The sequence below is a fragment of the Lepisosteus oculatus genome, chromosome 29 (genome assembly GCF_040954835.1).
Source record: "Lepisosteus oculatus isolate fLepOcu1 chromosome 29, fLepOcu1.hap2, whole genome shotgun sequence".
Lineage (NCBI taxonomy): Eukaryota > Metazoa > Chordata > Actinopteri > Semionotiformes > Lepisosteidae > Lepisosteus > Lepisosteus oculatus.
The window spans coordinates 3955228-3970230 of NC_090724.1; the positions used below are offsets into that span (position 1 = coordinate 3955228).

The window sequence follows — 15003 nt, forward strand, 5'->3', positions numbered from 1 at the left end:
TCGCATTCCCAATCTTGTAAAGAAGCTAAAGCCACTGGGAGCCAACATCCATCTATGCATTACAAACAACAAATTTTGTCTGTACCATTAATTGCCCTAGTTTAACGCTTAAAAAAAAATCAGGAACACATTTTTAGGGGAAAAACTTAAGTTCAGAACTGTGCAACATTAAACAACAGAATTGAGTGACATGTTTTCTATTTAAGAACGGAAGCTTGTTTATGTTCCCTCTGGACCTGACAAAACCAAGACAATGGCCCATCACAGTAATCAGAGATCATTCTTTATGATAGTCTGTGCTCTGTGTGAGCCCTTAACCTAAGGTCCTGACTATTTGGCTATTAAAGGTTCCTTGGCATTGTTCCTATGGGTGTTCACGTCAGTCACTGGTGTCCTGGCTTAAGCTTGCCCTGAGTTTGCATAGAATGACCATATAACATTGAGTGTTCATCTGGACACCAAGCTGGCATGATTAAAAGACTGTGCTTGATGTAAAAAAGAATAGTTTGTAAATTCAGTACTATACTGGTGGAGATATACATTGGTGATCAATGCCCTTGTGCAGTTTACATATAATACCAACAAGCTTTTCACTTTTGAACATATCTTGCAATGATGTGCAACATAGGCTTTCTGAATAGCTGACACTTGGTTATCAGGAATTGCTTTTACAATCACATCTCCTTTATGACCCTATTTAATTCAGCTGGTAAAGTAGAACTTCAGAAAACTGCACACCACAGTATCTGATCTGTAGTCTAGTGTGGCTGTTGTCGTGCTGAAGCCCAGCACCCAGCTGTGTACTACACCCTCCTGTATGTGAATTGCTTTGGGATTATTTTGCAGGCTAAGTGCTATACAAATACAAAATATATATATATATGGTTGCTATATTTACACAGTCCTCCCATTTACTACAATACTTTATCCTATTGGCTATTTTAAAACCAACATTCATCCATGTAGGCAATCTCTCACTATTTACAAAAAGTGGTGGTTACAGTAGTAGTATTATACTTTTTCTTTACTTTGGAACATCTTTTTTTAGCATTCAGTGATTGAACAGTACCTTAAATCCCAAAAAGTTCACTTCAGATATTTCTTGTGCAAATCAGAGGTTTGTTGGGTCAGGAAGCAGCTTTGAAGACTGACTGACTGGTTTTAAGCTTTTTGTTAATGGTTCCAACAATATTTTATGCTGAGGACATTTACTTCTGATTTGACAATGCATAGACACAAGACAAATTACCTATTTTGAGACTTTCCTGCATCTATTGTTTTATTTTTAGTATTTGTGAAGTCATTCACTAGCACAGGGCACCTGGCTTACTGCAAAAGAAAGATCTTAGCCCTTTGTTAGTAGTCTTTACAATCTTACCACCAGTGTGTTGAAAAGCTGTTCTATTCATACAATTTCTGGAAACACAAGTCAGTCTGTTTCACTTATTTTCATTTAGAACCCAAAACTGAAAACCAACTTTCTTTAACTAGGGCCTTACAACTTCCATCATGCCAATTAAACTGCTTGCAGCAAAACTGTTCAATCAAGTGAACTTGAAGGACTGCGAACTGGGTAGTCCTAATCTAGGAATTCAGGTTCTTTACCTTACCTATCAAGTAGATGATTATTCCATGGTCAGTACTGGTTTAAAGTCAGTGGGATTAATTTTTTTAACCATTTTATTAGTACAGTACCACTATTCACAACTTAATTTTCACCTTTCAGTGATAGTTTTTGTCACATTTAGGACTTTACTGCTCTCTAGTGGAAACAAAGTAAACTGTTCATAGCAAATGGGTTTGATTACCAATGGCTTTCCCATGAGCGTTACAAACAAGCAGCCCTTAAAATTAACTTCATTGCAGGACACAGCCACCAGCTTGTGCAATTAAACCTGCTCTAAAATTCTATAGTGCAGGGGATTGGAAAAGCAACATGAAGTAGTCTCTTAACATAAGGCATGGTCCAGTAATATGGTTCTGGATGCTGCAGGTAACGTAATTCAAAGCTGTTATCTATAACTATGTCAGTAACTGTAGTGGTTGTCTGGTGTGGGCCTGCCTCCGCAACCCAGGGCAGATCACTAAGAACTGCAAAGACCAGACTAATCCGATTTTAAAGCCCACCCTCCTCCTTAAAACAACATATCAGCCTGTATTTAGTTCACTTAGCATTTATTGAACACCTCTACAAAAGGCAGAGAGCTGCTGAACAAGATGTACAGTTTACTTCAGCTTCTTCTTGGGGCGCAGGTTGTTGGTGTGGCCACATTTCTTCTTCCGGCAGTTAACAGCACGGGGGTGGAGGCGGGCATAGCACCTAGAGCACAAAACACTCCCTGTCAGACATGTTCACACTTGGACAGCACCATCTCAGCACAGGAACACCCCAGGACAGATGAAAATCGGACCAGAGGTCTCCTCTGGTCTAACTTTCATTCAGGACAGGCAGTCTGCAGGCCTATCCTGAAACTGAAGCACCAAGCACAATTCACTACCTACCCAGGGCTGTAAGAAACGTTATTACCCTTAGATGTTAATAACCACAGAAGGGGACGGATCATAGACCAACGTGGCAACAAAAAAAAATCCCAAGGCCCTGAAAACTCTTCTGAAACCATGCTCATACAAAGGGAAGAGGAGGTAAGCTTACTTGCGGCAGATCATTTTGTCGCAGTTGTACTTCTGAGCCAGCTGTCTCAGAGAGGGCTCGATGATACCCCCACGAAGACGCAGGACAAGGTGGAGGGTGGACTCTGCAGACAACAGAAAATGGATATTAGAAGCCCGTCTCGGGGTACCATCAGATGGTAGATGAGCATGTGTTTAGACTAGAATGATAAGAGTCCTGCACATATATAAACCATGAACCTTAGTTCATTTCTGGGACTCCAACTTGGAGACATGGAATCCAACTCAAACAGGCCTTAAAAGCTGGCTCGCGGAGAAAGCTACTTTCACATAAACCCTAGATCAAAATGTCTACTGACATGGTTACATCCCTCCATCAGTGAAATGAAACTATGGACTAGAGCCTAGAATGAAAGAAAAATGCTCAAATCATTTTATGGATTCAAGGTAAATTGCAATTCATATTTGTTCAGAAAAATGCGATAGGACACCGACTATTCATCTGAGAAAAGTGCGAGAGCTCTCACCTTTCTGGATGTTGTAGTCTGACAGTGTGCGTCCATCTTCCAGCTGTTTGCCAGCAAAAATCAGACGCTGCTGATCAGGAGGAATTCCTGAAAAGAAACAAGAATCTTTCACACTCTCCCAGTGCACTGCACTTAGGAACTAGCAACTGAAGGAACCCAGATATAGGTCTTCTGAATCACCTACACTGACAACAATCTCTTCTTAAGTTCAATGTTCTACAGTGGGCATTGGAAGATATGCATGAATAAAAAAATCAAGTACTGAAATGTACATTACATAATTCTGTGTATTATACAATTCTTTGGCACACCCTTTCCTCCAGAGTCATACCAATATACAGTCCATGCAGCATTTAAACTTAACTCTTAATTTCTAAATTATATCTATGGTTTTAAGCAGAAAAGACCATTAAGTACAAGTAAACTGAACCAGCCTGTGTTGTCAATAACGTTGCTGTGTTCACCCCTACAAATTGTACACAGTGTTAACCCATTTAATCACTGCTTCAAAACTCTGGCATCTTGTCCTTGGCACAATATAAAGTCTTTATTGAACTGCCTTCTGCTGGAGAGCAATTGCATAGGATTACCTTCCTTATCCTGAATCTTAGCCTTCACATTCTCGATGGTGTCACTGGGCTCAACCTCAAGGGTGATGGTTTTGCCAGTCAGAGTTTTCACAAAGATCTGCATCTTTGCGGGCTGCTTAAAAAAAAAAAAAGAGACATAATTGTTAGAAACCCCTTAGAGCCTTAAGAATCCTTAAGAAGATAGCACCAATTATTGTCCAGAAATAACCCCGAGTAAATTATTCACATTTTTCTTATTTTGTGATTGGTTTTAAGATTGCCTAACATTTCACAGTAAAACACAGCATACTCATCTCAGGCGCACACTGGCGATCAGAGCTAGCTCATCAGGATATAGAGCGTTACAGAAAGCAACAAAAAAAATCGAAGCTTTAAAACGTCAGTGTACAGCCCAGATTTTTAAAGTAGAATATAAAATAATGTCCGTCCGGAAAGCACTATGTGTCGCTGTGGTTCAACGCCTGAAAACAAAAACGTTAAATTTTATTCAGCTCCGAGTTCGTGCTACCACATTCCCGGCTCTGACGACCGGACACATGGCGGGCGTTCAGACACACCGTAGGCCTCCGTCAGCTCACGGATTCGCAACTTTTATTTAACGTCGTACAAACATTACAGTTTCTGCGCTCACCGCATGCAAAACGACCTTTTCCAGAGAGCACCCTGGCGTTATGGAAATGCTAGAAACAGCCTTTTTTAAAAGAAACTCGTTAAAATTAAAGGAACAGTATAAATACCCACCCAGCCGACAGACAAGCCAGATGGAAAAGAGACTGACTGAGGCGGAAATGGCGTAATTCTACGTCACTTCCACTCATTGGCCATCCAATAGAAACAAAATGTAGTTCTGTCTAATGCAGAAGTGTAATTTTGTAATTTTACTCGATTAAATAGTTTTATTATTATTTTTCGTTGTTGGTTTGTGCAACGACAAAATATATAGATTGATGCTTACATTGTCGTTAGTGTCTGCGTCTGATTACTGGTTGATTAATGGGTCTAATTAAACTAATACTTGATGGGTAGTTAGGTGTGCAAGGACTAAATTTTCGATGCTGTTCCCTTAATATTAATATTCGTTAATATTCAATAACGTTTGTAGATTATACACTTTTTGTAGTTCTCTTAAATACACAATTGTATGTTTTCATAATTTGTACGCACATAGATAAAGATGGGTTTCAGCTGGTTTCTCTAAGATGATTACAAGATTGGGTGACTTGTTCATTAGTCTCAACCCTTTGTGTGATGAAGTGCCTCCTGTTCTCAGATTTAAATTAATTTCCCCATTGGTCACATATGGTCTCTAATAATAAGAAAAATCTATAGTTTGAGATATCTGTAGAGCTGCAAAATCTGTAATTACCTCTGACATGATCACGTTTAGAGTCTCTTGTGGAAAAGGATGAGGTTATTCTCTTGAGGCCTGTAATCTAGAAAGGCCTGGTGCAGTGCAAGAGTAACGATTTTCACATTGTTCATAGCAAGAGCTGCATGCTAAATAATGGATAACTGGTAACTGAGCCTGGAAACACTGGGCAGCATGATGCTCTCAGCCATCACAGGGCTCCTTCTGAGAAGAGAGCGATAAAGGTAAGCACCTACTGTCTTTCACACTTGCGAATGTCAACCGTATATACAGGGATGGGCACGTCTTGTAGTTCCAGCGCGTTCTGTTGCATGAACTCATTTCATGTCTGAAATATTTTATTTGGTATTTTATGTATGTGGTGAAAAAGTAGCTAACCCCCTTATGATTTTACAGTTTAACATATCTAGACATAATTGACCTCCACCGAGTAAAACTAACCTCATTTGACAAATTATACACAAAAAATCTGCCAGCACTCAAATACACCCCTTGATTCTGTAAATTGTGGCACCCCCTTTAGTAACAGTATCTTAAACATTTCCTGTAAGTGTTGATCTGTCTTTCACATCTCCTGGGAGGAATTCTCATAGAACAGTTTAAACTCTGTGATGTTTGAGGGCTTTCTTGTATGCACAGTATGGTGTACTTACTTTTTCACACAAAGGTATTAAATGTCGACAGAATCTATTTAAATAAATTAAGACAATGCATGGTTTTTGTATGCTATTTGTCAAATAAGGTTAACTTTATCTAGAACTAATACTTGGAGAGGACTAGGTGAAGGGGGTGTAGTTAGTTTTTCACCACACTGTACATGGTGTGTGTATTTTTCAGGTCTTGCTTAATGAAACAGTCTCACATCTGTTTTTTATATGTGCATATAAGCTACTGTGATGTCATCCTCCAGTGATGTCATGGTTTCCATGGTTTCCATGGTGACTCCAAAACATCATCATTTACCATTATCTGCCCTTTGCAGGCAGCATGCCAGAGAGCTCCTGGTGAACTCAATTCATCCTGGGCTTATAGACACGCATGGAGGCAGCACTAAATCCACAGGCAGGGAGGGGGTTCCCTCAGTCCTCGCACATCCAGTTAGGGCACAGGCTGGTGGCTGGGGAGGAAGGCATGAGAAGCACTTTCCAAAGGGACTTCCGCCCCTTCGGCGTACTTCCTAAGAGCAGCCCCATCCCACTGCCCAAGCCTGCCGAGGTGGAACACAAGGACGTACACAGGATCAGGGAGTACCAGACGGAGACCAGCAGATCCTTCACCTACAGGCCCCGGGAGCCCTTAAGCCAGGTCCCGCCATGGTCCAGACTCTCCACCAACTTCAAGATGCACTCCGACCAGAAGCATGTTACCTTCTGCACCACCCAGTCTGAAGGCTACCAGCGTCACCCACCCACCCCGGTCCCTAACACCGCTGAGCTGGCCACTTCCTTCAGGAACAGCCATGTGCTTTCTGGGGAGACGTTACCTCTGCCTCTTTCTAATCAACAGTTGTCTTTCACCGGCCACAAAGGGACAACTCAACCACCAGCGAGGCCACCAGTTAGGCACTTAGGTAAGTAGCTGCAGTACATATGGTGCTGACAAGCTGGTGTAACATAATGGAAGCCCAAGGTGCAATTTATTAGGATGCCAGGGTTAACAGCCGTACTCTTAAGAACAAAGCCAAGGAGTCAGGACTTTGGTTTCACATGTGCTCCAGAAGACGCCATCCAAGGGCATTAGATTGGAAATTCTGGTCCAAGGATGAATGTCCCGTCTGCTGATTCACCAGTACCACTGTCATGAGCTACCTGGTTTTCATGTTTCTGTCTAGGCCCCTCCTTGTTTAACTTCTAAATCCAACACAATCAGACTACACTGCTGTCTGTCTTTCAAGTTTTCAATACATTTCAATACATTCATGTTTTCAAAACATTCGATTTTTTTGTATCAATAGAAGTCACTCACTTTGTAGCTTTCCACTAAAACTTCATTTGCCATTTCTCAGTTTCCTGCACTCAAAGGCAAGCGAGGACAGGTTTAAAGAGGGTAAAAAATGAAGTAAGACTGTACAGAACTATTGTGCAGCGCAGTGCAGTCCCATTTCAGTGCCTTTTTTACTGAAAATAGTTACCCCATCAATCAAAGTCAAATGCTGCAAGAGAGATCTGATTTTGATCAGGTGCTTATGCGATATCACAGTATATTTTGTCCATCAAGCGGCAAGACGCCTTCAGAATGTAATCTGCTGGCATTATGAAAAATGACCATATTTCTAAGACTGGTGTCAAGTGATGGTTCTGTGCTATTTTAGTGAAATTTGCTGTCTCATGTTTGCCTATAAAAGGTGGAGACCCCACAATTTTTGAGGATAGAGATCAAGGACAATCTTACACCACCCACTACCAAGATGTGTTTAAGGGTAGCTGGAGTTCACCCCCACAGCAAATTGAAAAGGTAAAGCTGTCATTAATACTGGTGTATCCAGCCTACAAACTATTTTTATTCTAGAGTATATAACTGACATATCATTCAGTGTAATATTCATAATAAGCTATGCTATTTTCATTCACATGACCAGCCTCTTTTTCAAAGATAGGCTTGAATGTCTAACACTGTATAACCTCATAAAATGAAGGAATGAGCAAATACTGTAGTTACAGACACCTTGTATTTATCTAGTAAGGTAAAAACAGGACATAACCAGTTTAAAGTCCAGATACTCAACGTGTCAATGTGTTTTCTGAATGCAGAAATGTTCGTCTTCAGTCGCAATGGGAGATCCTGAGAAAATCCATGAAACGCTAACCACCCACGCCTCCTCCTTCTATCAGAAAGACACTCTGAGGTACATGACTGACAGAGGCAGATATGTGCTTTGCCATCCGAGTGTGAGCTTTTTTAAAGGAAACCATTCAAATGAGAGAAATTGCAGTTTCTTCAAACCTGTTAAAACTCCTGCAGTCTTGTTGATGTTCATCACTGTTTAAGCATTTTGTGGTTTCGGTCATATGACCGAACTGCCTTCTTTATTACAATTACAGGTATGATGTCCATAAGGAAATTAAAAAGAAACCTCTGAAAATCAATTTTGGAGACTATCCGGGGCACAATCAAGCGACCACAGCCTCTGATTCATATCGTCCACTAAAATCAGGTAGAACTCGAGCTTATTGTGCTTATTAAATACACTGATGGAAATACTGTGGTTGATCTACAGTGTTGTCTCAAAATACAGCAACCATAGGATGGAGTAGTTCAGGTGGGGAGCTGCGTCAGCATGCGTAGGCTGCAAAGGAACAAGTAACAGGTTTATTCCATGCTGAAAAAAAGAAGAGAGAAAAAACACAACATTTCGGCCGTGGAGCCTTCTTCAGGTGTGTCTTCACTTCATTTATTTCAGGTGTCTTCACACCTGAAGAAGGCTCCATGGCCGAAACGTTGTGTTTTTTTTCTCTTCTTTTTTTCAGCATGGAATAAACCTATTACTTGTTCCTTTGCAACCATAGGATGGGTTTCCTTGGGAATCTCTGCAGTCTTCTCTCTGTGGTATGCCCTTATTTTCTCTGCAACTCTACAACTGTAAATTCCAAGCTGGATTTCGAAAGCATCATTCTTGGGCACTGTAGTGTAAGTGCAGAGACTGTTTGGTCTCCTTGAATCCTGATGGCCAAAGTTATAGCAGTCATTTGGAAGAGGTGAGATCGGTATCCTGCAAAAAGACGCAGTTTTCCACATGCTAAAACAATACCATTAACGTGAGTGTGGGGAGAAAAACATTAAAATGTAGTGCCTCAGTGCAAGTCTGTATTTTGCATATCTGATTTATTTGCACCTGTTAAATAATGTCTTCGAGTTTATTGATCTGTGAGCCGTAAGGTCAAGGCAACCTGCCCTGATGACTGGTGCCAGTACAGTACTCAGGATTCACAGTTCTGCAGAGTTTTAGGGGTCTTATAATTATCATTAACCCAAGAATTAATGGAGCAGATGTTAATATTGGCAGACGGATCAATGAATGAAGTAGCTGAAATAGAAGGATTAACAGTCTGTTGTGAAAACTGCTGCCTCATATTCTGTTTTGTTTTTGTTTTTAATGGGTGCATCGATCTTTAACAGATCCAGTTGTCCGCCCTCACAGGAATGAGAACACCAGCTCTCTCCCAGAGGGGGACACTGACGCTCAGCGGAACCGTGAGAGGATGTCAGCCACTTCACACCGGCTACACTTCAGCCAGGCAGGTCTATCCTTTCCCCAGGCCTGTATCCTCAACTTTCACTTGCAGTTGTGTTATGGGAAACTCATTGAGTGCCCGTATTGCTCATCATCCCCCGTGATTGTATTAGATCCACTTCCTAGAGTTAGAGGCCTTGTCCCATGGTCCTCAGTGTCTGTATCACATGCAGCGTCACTCAACAGAACAGAGATGGGAAGCCAGAGCTTAAAGATAGCTCTGAGTAAGCAGGTAAGTCTGTTTCCTGTCAGTGTAGCCTAACAGTGCTGATTGCACTGTTGTGGAAGAGTGTTGCCAATGAACTGGGCATATGGTACTAGAAGCAGTTTTGAACCCCATTTCCTAGACGTTTTCCATATCCCTGACTAATGTGAGAACTTCCTAACTACATTTGAGCTTCTGTGTGGCCTTGCGTGGCTTATTTCTCACCCTGAAGCTTGGTTTCATACTATTTCTCCACGTGAAAATGGATGTCCCTGAGAGAATGCAGGTTGTCAATGCAGCACAATTAAAATTCCATCATTGAGGTCTGAAGGTCTCAATTGAGGAATGTAGAGAATATCAACTATCCACAGTCATCCAGCTTTGGAACAGGCATAACCTATCTTGAGCTGAAAACTATCTTGTTATCACAGGCATTTCAATATTTGCAAAACACCCAAAAGCTAAAAGCCATACGCAGGAATACAGAATCGACTGAAGCTGGTGATGCATGGGTAATAGTGTTTAATGTTTCTTAGATTTATTAAATTTCAAGATCTTGAAACCCTTGCAACTCTGGAAGGGTGAAAGGCCATCTGTGTGCTTCAGCTCAGGGCCAGGGAGCCGGTGGTGCATGTGGACGGCACCTGGGAGAGAACAAGGAGCAGCCTGGAGATTGGGAAGCCCAGCATGGGGAGCCTGTTCTACAGCACCACCTCCCAGGCAGACTACCGGCCACAGCGGGCCCTACGGGTCCGGCCAGCCTCTCAGCCCTCCGGCAGCCTGAGACCATGTGGATACGGTATGCCCTTTTATGACCAGCAGGCATGTCACCCTGCAACTCAGGGCTGGCGGCCCACTGAAGCTCAGCAGGAGTGAGCCTGGTCAGTACCTGGTGGGAGACCTCCTAGGAAAGCTAAGGTGGCTGCTGGAAGAGGTGTTAGTGGGGCCAGCAGGGGGTGCTCACCCTGTGGTCTATGTGGGTCCTAATGCCCTAGTATAGTGACGGGGACACTATACAGTAAAAAGACGCCGTCCTTCAGATGAGACGTAAAACTGAGGTCCTGACTCTCTGTGGTCATTAAAAATCCCAGGGCGTTTCTTGAAAAGAGTAGGGGTGTTATTATTATTATTTTCAGACCAACAAATGCACAGAGAGACCCTGCAAGCATTTGTGTGCTGGGCTGGGTTTAAGGTCCAAAATCAATACACTGTGAAAAAGAATCTTAAAAGAATTGGATAGAAAACTGTTGCTCATCAGCACTTCACAAATGCAAAACAAGTTGCCAGCAAGAGAAAGGAGTGAGTTCACTAGGTCACTGGTGCTACTGTGGTTCACATGAGTGAGCTCCAGTACTGGATGGCTCAGAGTACTCATGAGGACTCCAAAGAATGGGCTATGGCATACATGCATCTGGTGTCCCCATCAAAATCTGTTGATCTGTCAATTGATACCTAGAGAGAGAGAAGCTACCCATGGACTGATGCATGTTATTTGTGTTTGTGAACAGATCGTGGAACTGGTATGACAACAATGCAGAGAGATTATCAACCTCATAAATCCAGCAGATTTATGCTAAATCCATCTCATCTCCACCAGGTATGACACACACAAAAAGCTTTCAGCTTTTAAGGCTGATTTTAAGGCTGATTCATCTCTCTTAGAGATCTGCGTTTTCTTGAATTTCAAAGCCACACTAGATTTTCCAAGGCCTAGTAAAAGTCCCTTCATAGTCCAGTGGGTCTATACTTGACTAACTGCTTAGGGGTAAGACTCCCTCCCAGCCCCCCAAAAAAACATAAACCGCGTATATCAGAGGTAATCCTCGAGACTTGAAAGTCATGAGGTGAAAAATGTTGTAATCGAAACCGCAAAACCAGTCTCCATAATGCAAAAACGTGAAATCCTTTAATTGTCCACCAGGTGGCAGCAGCGTGATGCCACCTCACAAAAGGATTCAGTATCTCAAGCCTAGGTTCTGCCGTCTGTAACTAATGGAAATTGGAGCTGGGCATCTTGATCAGTAGACTGGCGTGATACCCTTGGAACTTAGATATCAGTGATTCTGAGAACATGAAACTAATACATTAAACAAACTTATTCCAACAGTCCAGAAAGGGACGATCTCTTTCTTTGGTGCACATGCAAACTCCACACAGACAGGCACCCAAAGCTGTTACCATACGCTGGGCTTTTTAAGTGATGTGAGCAAACAGTATGAGAGAGATATGTTGTTTTTGTCAGGGTTACTGCAGTTAGCATTCAGATATACAGAGATGCAAGAGAGGCAGGGTGGTGCAGTAGTTAGCATTGCTGCTTTAGCACTGGGGTCCTGGGTTCTATTCCTGGGGAACTGTCTGTGTGGAGTCTGTATGTTCTACCCATATTATAATAATAATAAACAACTTTATTTTATATAGCGCCTTTAAAGGTGGCTTCTCAAAGCGCTTTACAGAATGACAACAACAATAAATAAAAAGAATACACAAGATAAAACACAATTACAATATATAGAGGAGACCGTGGATGGTGGTACTAAGAAAAGCAGAGGGGTGAAGAATGGAACCAGTTAAGTATTCATATTCATGTGGGTTTTCAAAGACATACGGGTAGGTTAATCGGCTTCTTGGAAAGCTGGCCCTGATGTGAGCTTGTGCATGTTTGTGTCAGTGCGTCTGCCCTGTGATGGACTGGCATCCTGTCCAGAGTGTATCCAGCTTGTTGATTGCTGGGACAGACTCCACCTGCCCAGAAAAACCAAATGGGACTGAAGTGGTTAGAAAGTGAATGCGGGGGACTACGAGGAGGTCAGAAACGGCTATCATTTCTGAACATTAAGGGGAAACATTGTGTGTTATTATTTACAGATCACTGCTTGCTACATCACTGCCCCCTGCAGGCAGCAGTACTTCACTACCACTCAGAAAGCGGCCTTCTGCCCCAGACCAGTCAGTCCTGCGGCAACACGTCATGAGACGGATCGGAGCAGTACCGTTCCTTTTTAAAGAAAGTCTCACTCTCCAGGCTTTTATAAATAAACAGCAACACATTGAAACTGAGATGCTGAATCGGAGTCTTGTCATGGGCTTCTGCCGGCATCAGTGATATACTGTGAAGTGAACAGCTGGGGAGTGATTTCTGAAATCTGCACAGAAACAGCCCTCCCTCCTGAATTTATTTATTATCCAATGTCTGTGTTTATTCCAAAGGCGATTTCTTGTGTTGTTAGTACAATACATTTAAATATAAATGGGCACATTTCAATATAAAAAAAAATCAGGTGTGGACCGGTACATTTTCCAGAAGAGAAGATAAAAGGATAATATTTCAACAATCTATATCTCGTACTCGTCATAAGCAAACAGAGGAGGTCGGGAGATCATGACTACGTTCACGCATTCTCTTTGAGCTTCAAGCTCTGACATGTCCGTTACTATATGACATCGTGTTGCTTAAGAGCGTTCTGCAGCTGATAACCCTACACCGCGATAGGACAAAAAGAACACCCATTCGATTGTGCGGGCCTGTATCTCTGGCGCACCGTCAACAGTGTAATCGTACAGTATTGCACGGGCTCTTGTCGGTGCGTGCGCTTTCCCAGATAGCAGGAGGTGACTGTCGGGTACTGATCGCAGTCACAGGGCGAGCAGGCTCTAGGGAAGATAAAAGGATCGGTCTTCATTTATAAAAACAATGCAAACTTACAGACTGTTCAGAACGTCTAGATTTTATATTCATCAAGGTTCCAACTATAAATTCGAAATGACCCCATTATCTGCCATAGCATTTTCTTGGTAATTCTGATTTAGTATTTTTACGGCCTCGATAAAGCCATTGTATATATATATTATACAAACATATATCATTACTCGATTTTTATCTATTAACCCCCCGTCTCTATTATAGACCACTTCTCAAGAAAACAAAACATGAAACAAAGTTAATGAAGCCCTTATTCTTACGTTTAGTTTATGAACATACAAACAGAAAATATGAATGATGAATTTGTTGTGGCTGCGCGGTCTGGGGTTTATTATTACATTTGCACTGCTGTTACTATGAGGTCTGGAACTGATTGTGTGAATAGATGTTTTGAAAATAGTTCATAAAAATCTATACCGAGATTAGATTAGTAGAGTTGTGTTCTGCAATTAACAGTTTCTAGCAATGTACCTTGATTATCGTTATCTTTGTTAGTACCTAAGCAGACACAACCTGATGTGCAGTTAAATACCAAATCAGAGTATATTATGTGAGATTACAATTTTTGTACGATGTAACACACATATGTATGGTGTTTAGGGTTTTGATAAATATATTTCACAATAAAACCTGATTTTGCAACATCCTGAGAACATTACATTTACAATACGGGCAACGTTGTGACCGCTGTAGCTTAAAACTCTAGTAAAGCTCCAAAAATAATCCTGAACGATTCAAATTATTAGTTTTGGATGATTCATTCCTACCCACCGTAATAGTGGGTCCGATGTTATTTAATAAGTCTTTTAATCTATTTTAATAGATAGATACTTTATTGATCCCGTGAGGGAAATTGCAGAATATAGGACTGTGCAGCCCCAGGCATTGGTAACACAGGACTTGTGCGAAAAACCTGTTATATTGTAACTTAATTTTACGAGTCCGTTTCAAAGTTTAATTAACATTTAAAAACCGCAAAATGATACTCTCAGACCCAACCATTGCAGAGACTCGCCTGTTAGTGTTACAGCCCGTTGTTGAGCTTCTGTTCTGACGTCACAGAGGCGTCACCCTCTGCGCGAGGATTCCGGATAATTTCACGTCTTTAACCGCTGCTGCTGCTGCTTCATTATCAAAGCGCTCTACAGCACTTGGCTGATCAAGCGATTACAAGTCAATTCAGTATTGATCTTATCGAAAGGTTCAAAGCTCTGTCATCGCATAGAATCGAGGTGCGAAATACGTTTTTAAAACACGTTTTACTAGATTTATTGCAAACATATATTGCCGCATTTCTATGCCAGTGTGTACCTATTTACCAGTAAAATGGGCACGTATGTTGCAAATTAAGGTGAGATAGAGTACTGACAATACAGGGAAGAAAGATCACAGCAGAGCTCTTTAACTAGCTATTAATTTCAGTAACTTCAATTTAACTTTAAAGCCGAGGTTATAAACATATGTAAGGCTGTTAAAGCCCTAAGAAGGGATGTGTTAAGAGGACCTCGAATTAATTTAGTTTAGCTTTTTCATGAGTTCAGTAGGCACGACTGCTGAACAATGTACAGTAACAGCAGCCCGGTCTCCAAATGCGGAACAGCCGCCTTGCTGTGCGGTGTGCTGATTGGCGGAGAGGCCGAGCCCTCCCCTCTCTGCCATTGGACGATGCGCGCTGACGTCAGACGCAGTGGAGGGCTTCGCTCACATAAATGCTTCAAAACCGAAACGTGGTCCAACCCGTTCTGGGCTC

The 15003-nt window shown here is 41.8% G+C and overlaps 2 protein-coding genes across 4 annotated transcripts; one reads left to right on the plus strand and one right to left on the minus strand.

Moving 5' to 3' along the window:
- Window positions 1–2158: 2158 nt before the first annotated feature.
- Window positions 2159–4587, minus strand: uba52 (ubiquitin A-52 residue ribosomal protein fusion product 1). 2 transcript variants are annotated; one of them, XM_006639803.3, is made up of 5 exons: window positions 4490–4587; window positions 3749–3860; window positions 3159–3245; window positions 2654–2756; window positions 2159–2320 (listed from the first exon to the last, which is right to left on the minus strand). In XM_006639803.3, exons 2-5 carry the CDS (start codon window positions 3849–3851, stop codon window positions 2227–2229), a joined length of 387 nt encoding a protein of 128 aa, XP_006639866.1. In that variant the 5' UTR covers window positions 3852–3860; window positions 4490–4587; the 3' UTR covers window positions 2159–2226. The 2 variants fall into 2 exon arrangements, with proteins under 2 accessions (XP_006639866.1, XP_069042052.1); XM_069185951.1 differs by lacking the exon at window positions 4490–4587 and having other exon boundaries at window positions 3749–3863.
- Window positions 4588–5320: 733 nt separating this feature from the next.
- LOC107079679 (stabilizer of axonemal microtubules 5-like) lies at window positions 5321–14889 on the plus strand. Of its 2 annotated transcripts, XM_015365592.2 has the most exons (10): window positions 5321–5341; window positions 6100–6687; window positions 7462–7571; window positions 7868–7962; window positions 8159–8271; window positions 9234–9352; window positions 10160–10352; window positions 11062–11150; window positions 12222–12358; window positions 14795–14889. In XM_015365592.2, exons 2-9 carry the CDS (start codon window positions 6156–6158, stop codon window positions 12336–12338), a joined length of 1368 nt encoding a protein of 455 aa, XP_015221078.2. In that variant the 5' UTR covers window positions 5321–5341; window positions 6100–6155; the 3' UTR covers window positions 12339–12358; window positions 14795–14889. The 2 variants fall into 2 exon arrangements, with proteins under 2 accessions (XP_015221078.2, XP_015221080.2); XM_015365594.2 differs by lacking the exons at window positions 12222–12358; window positions 14795–14889 and adding an exon at window positions 12419–12610 and having other exon boundaries at window positions 5324–5341.
- The last annotated feature ends 114 nt before the right edge of the window (window positions 14890–15003 follow it).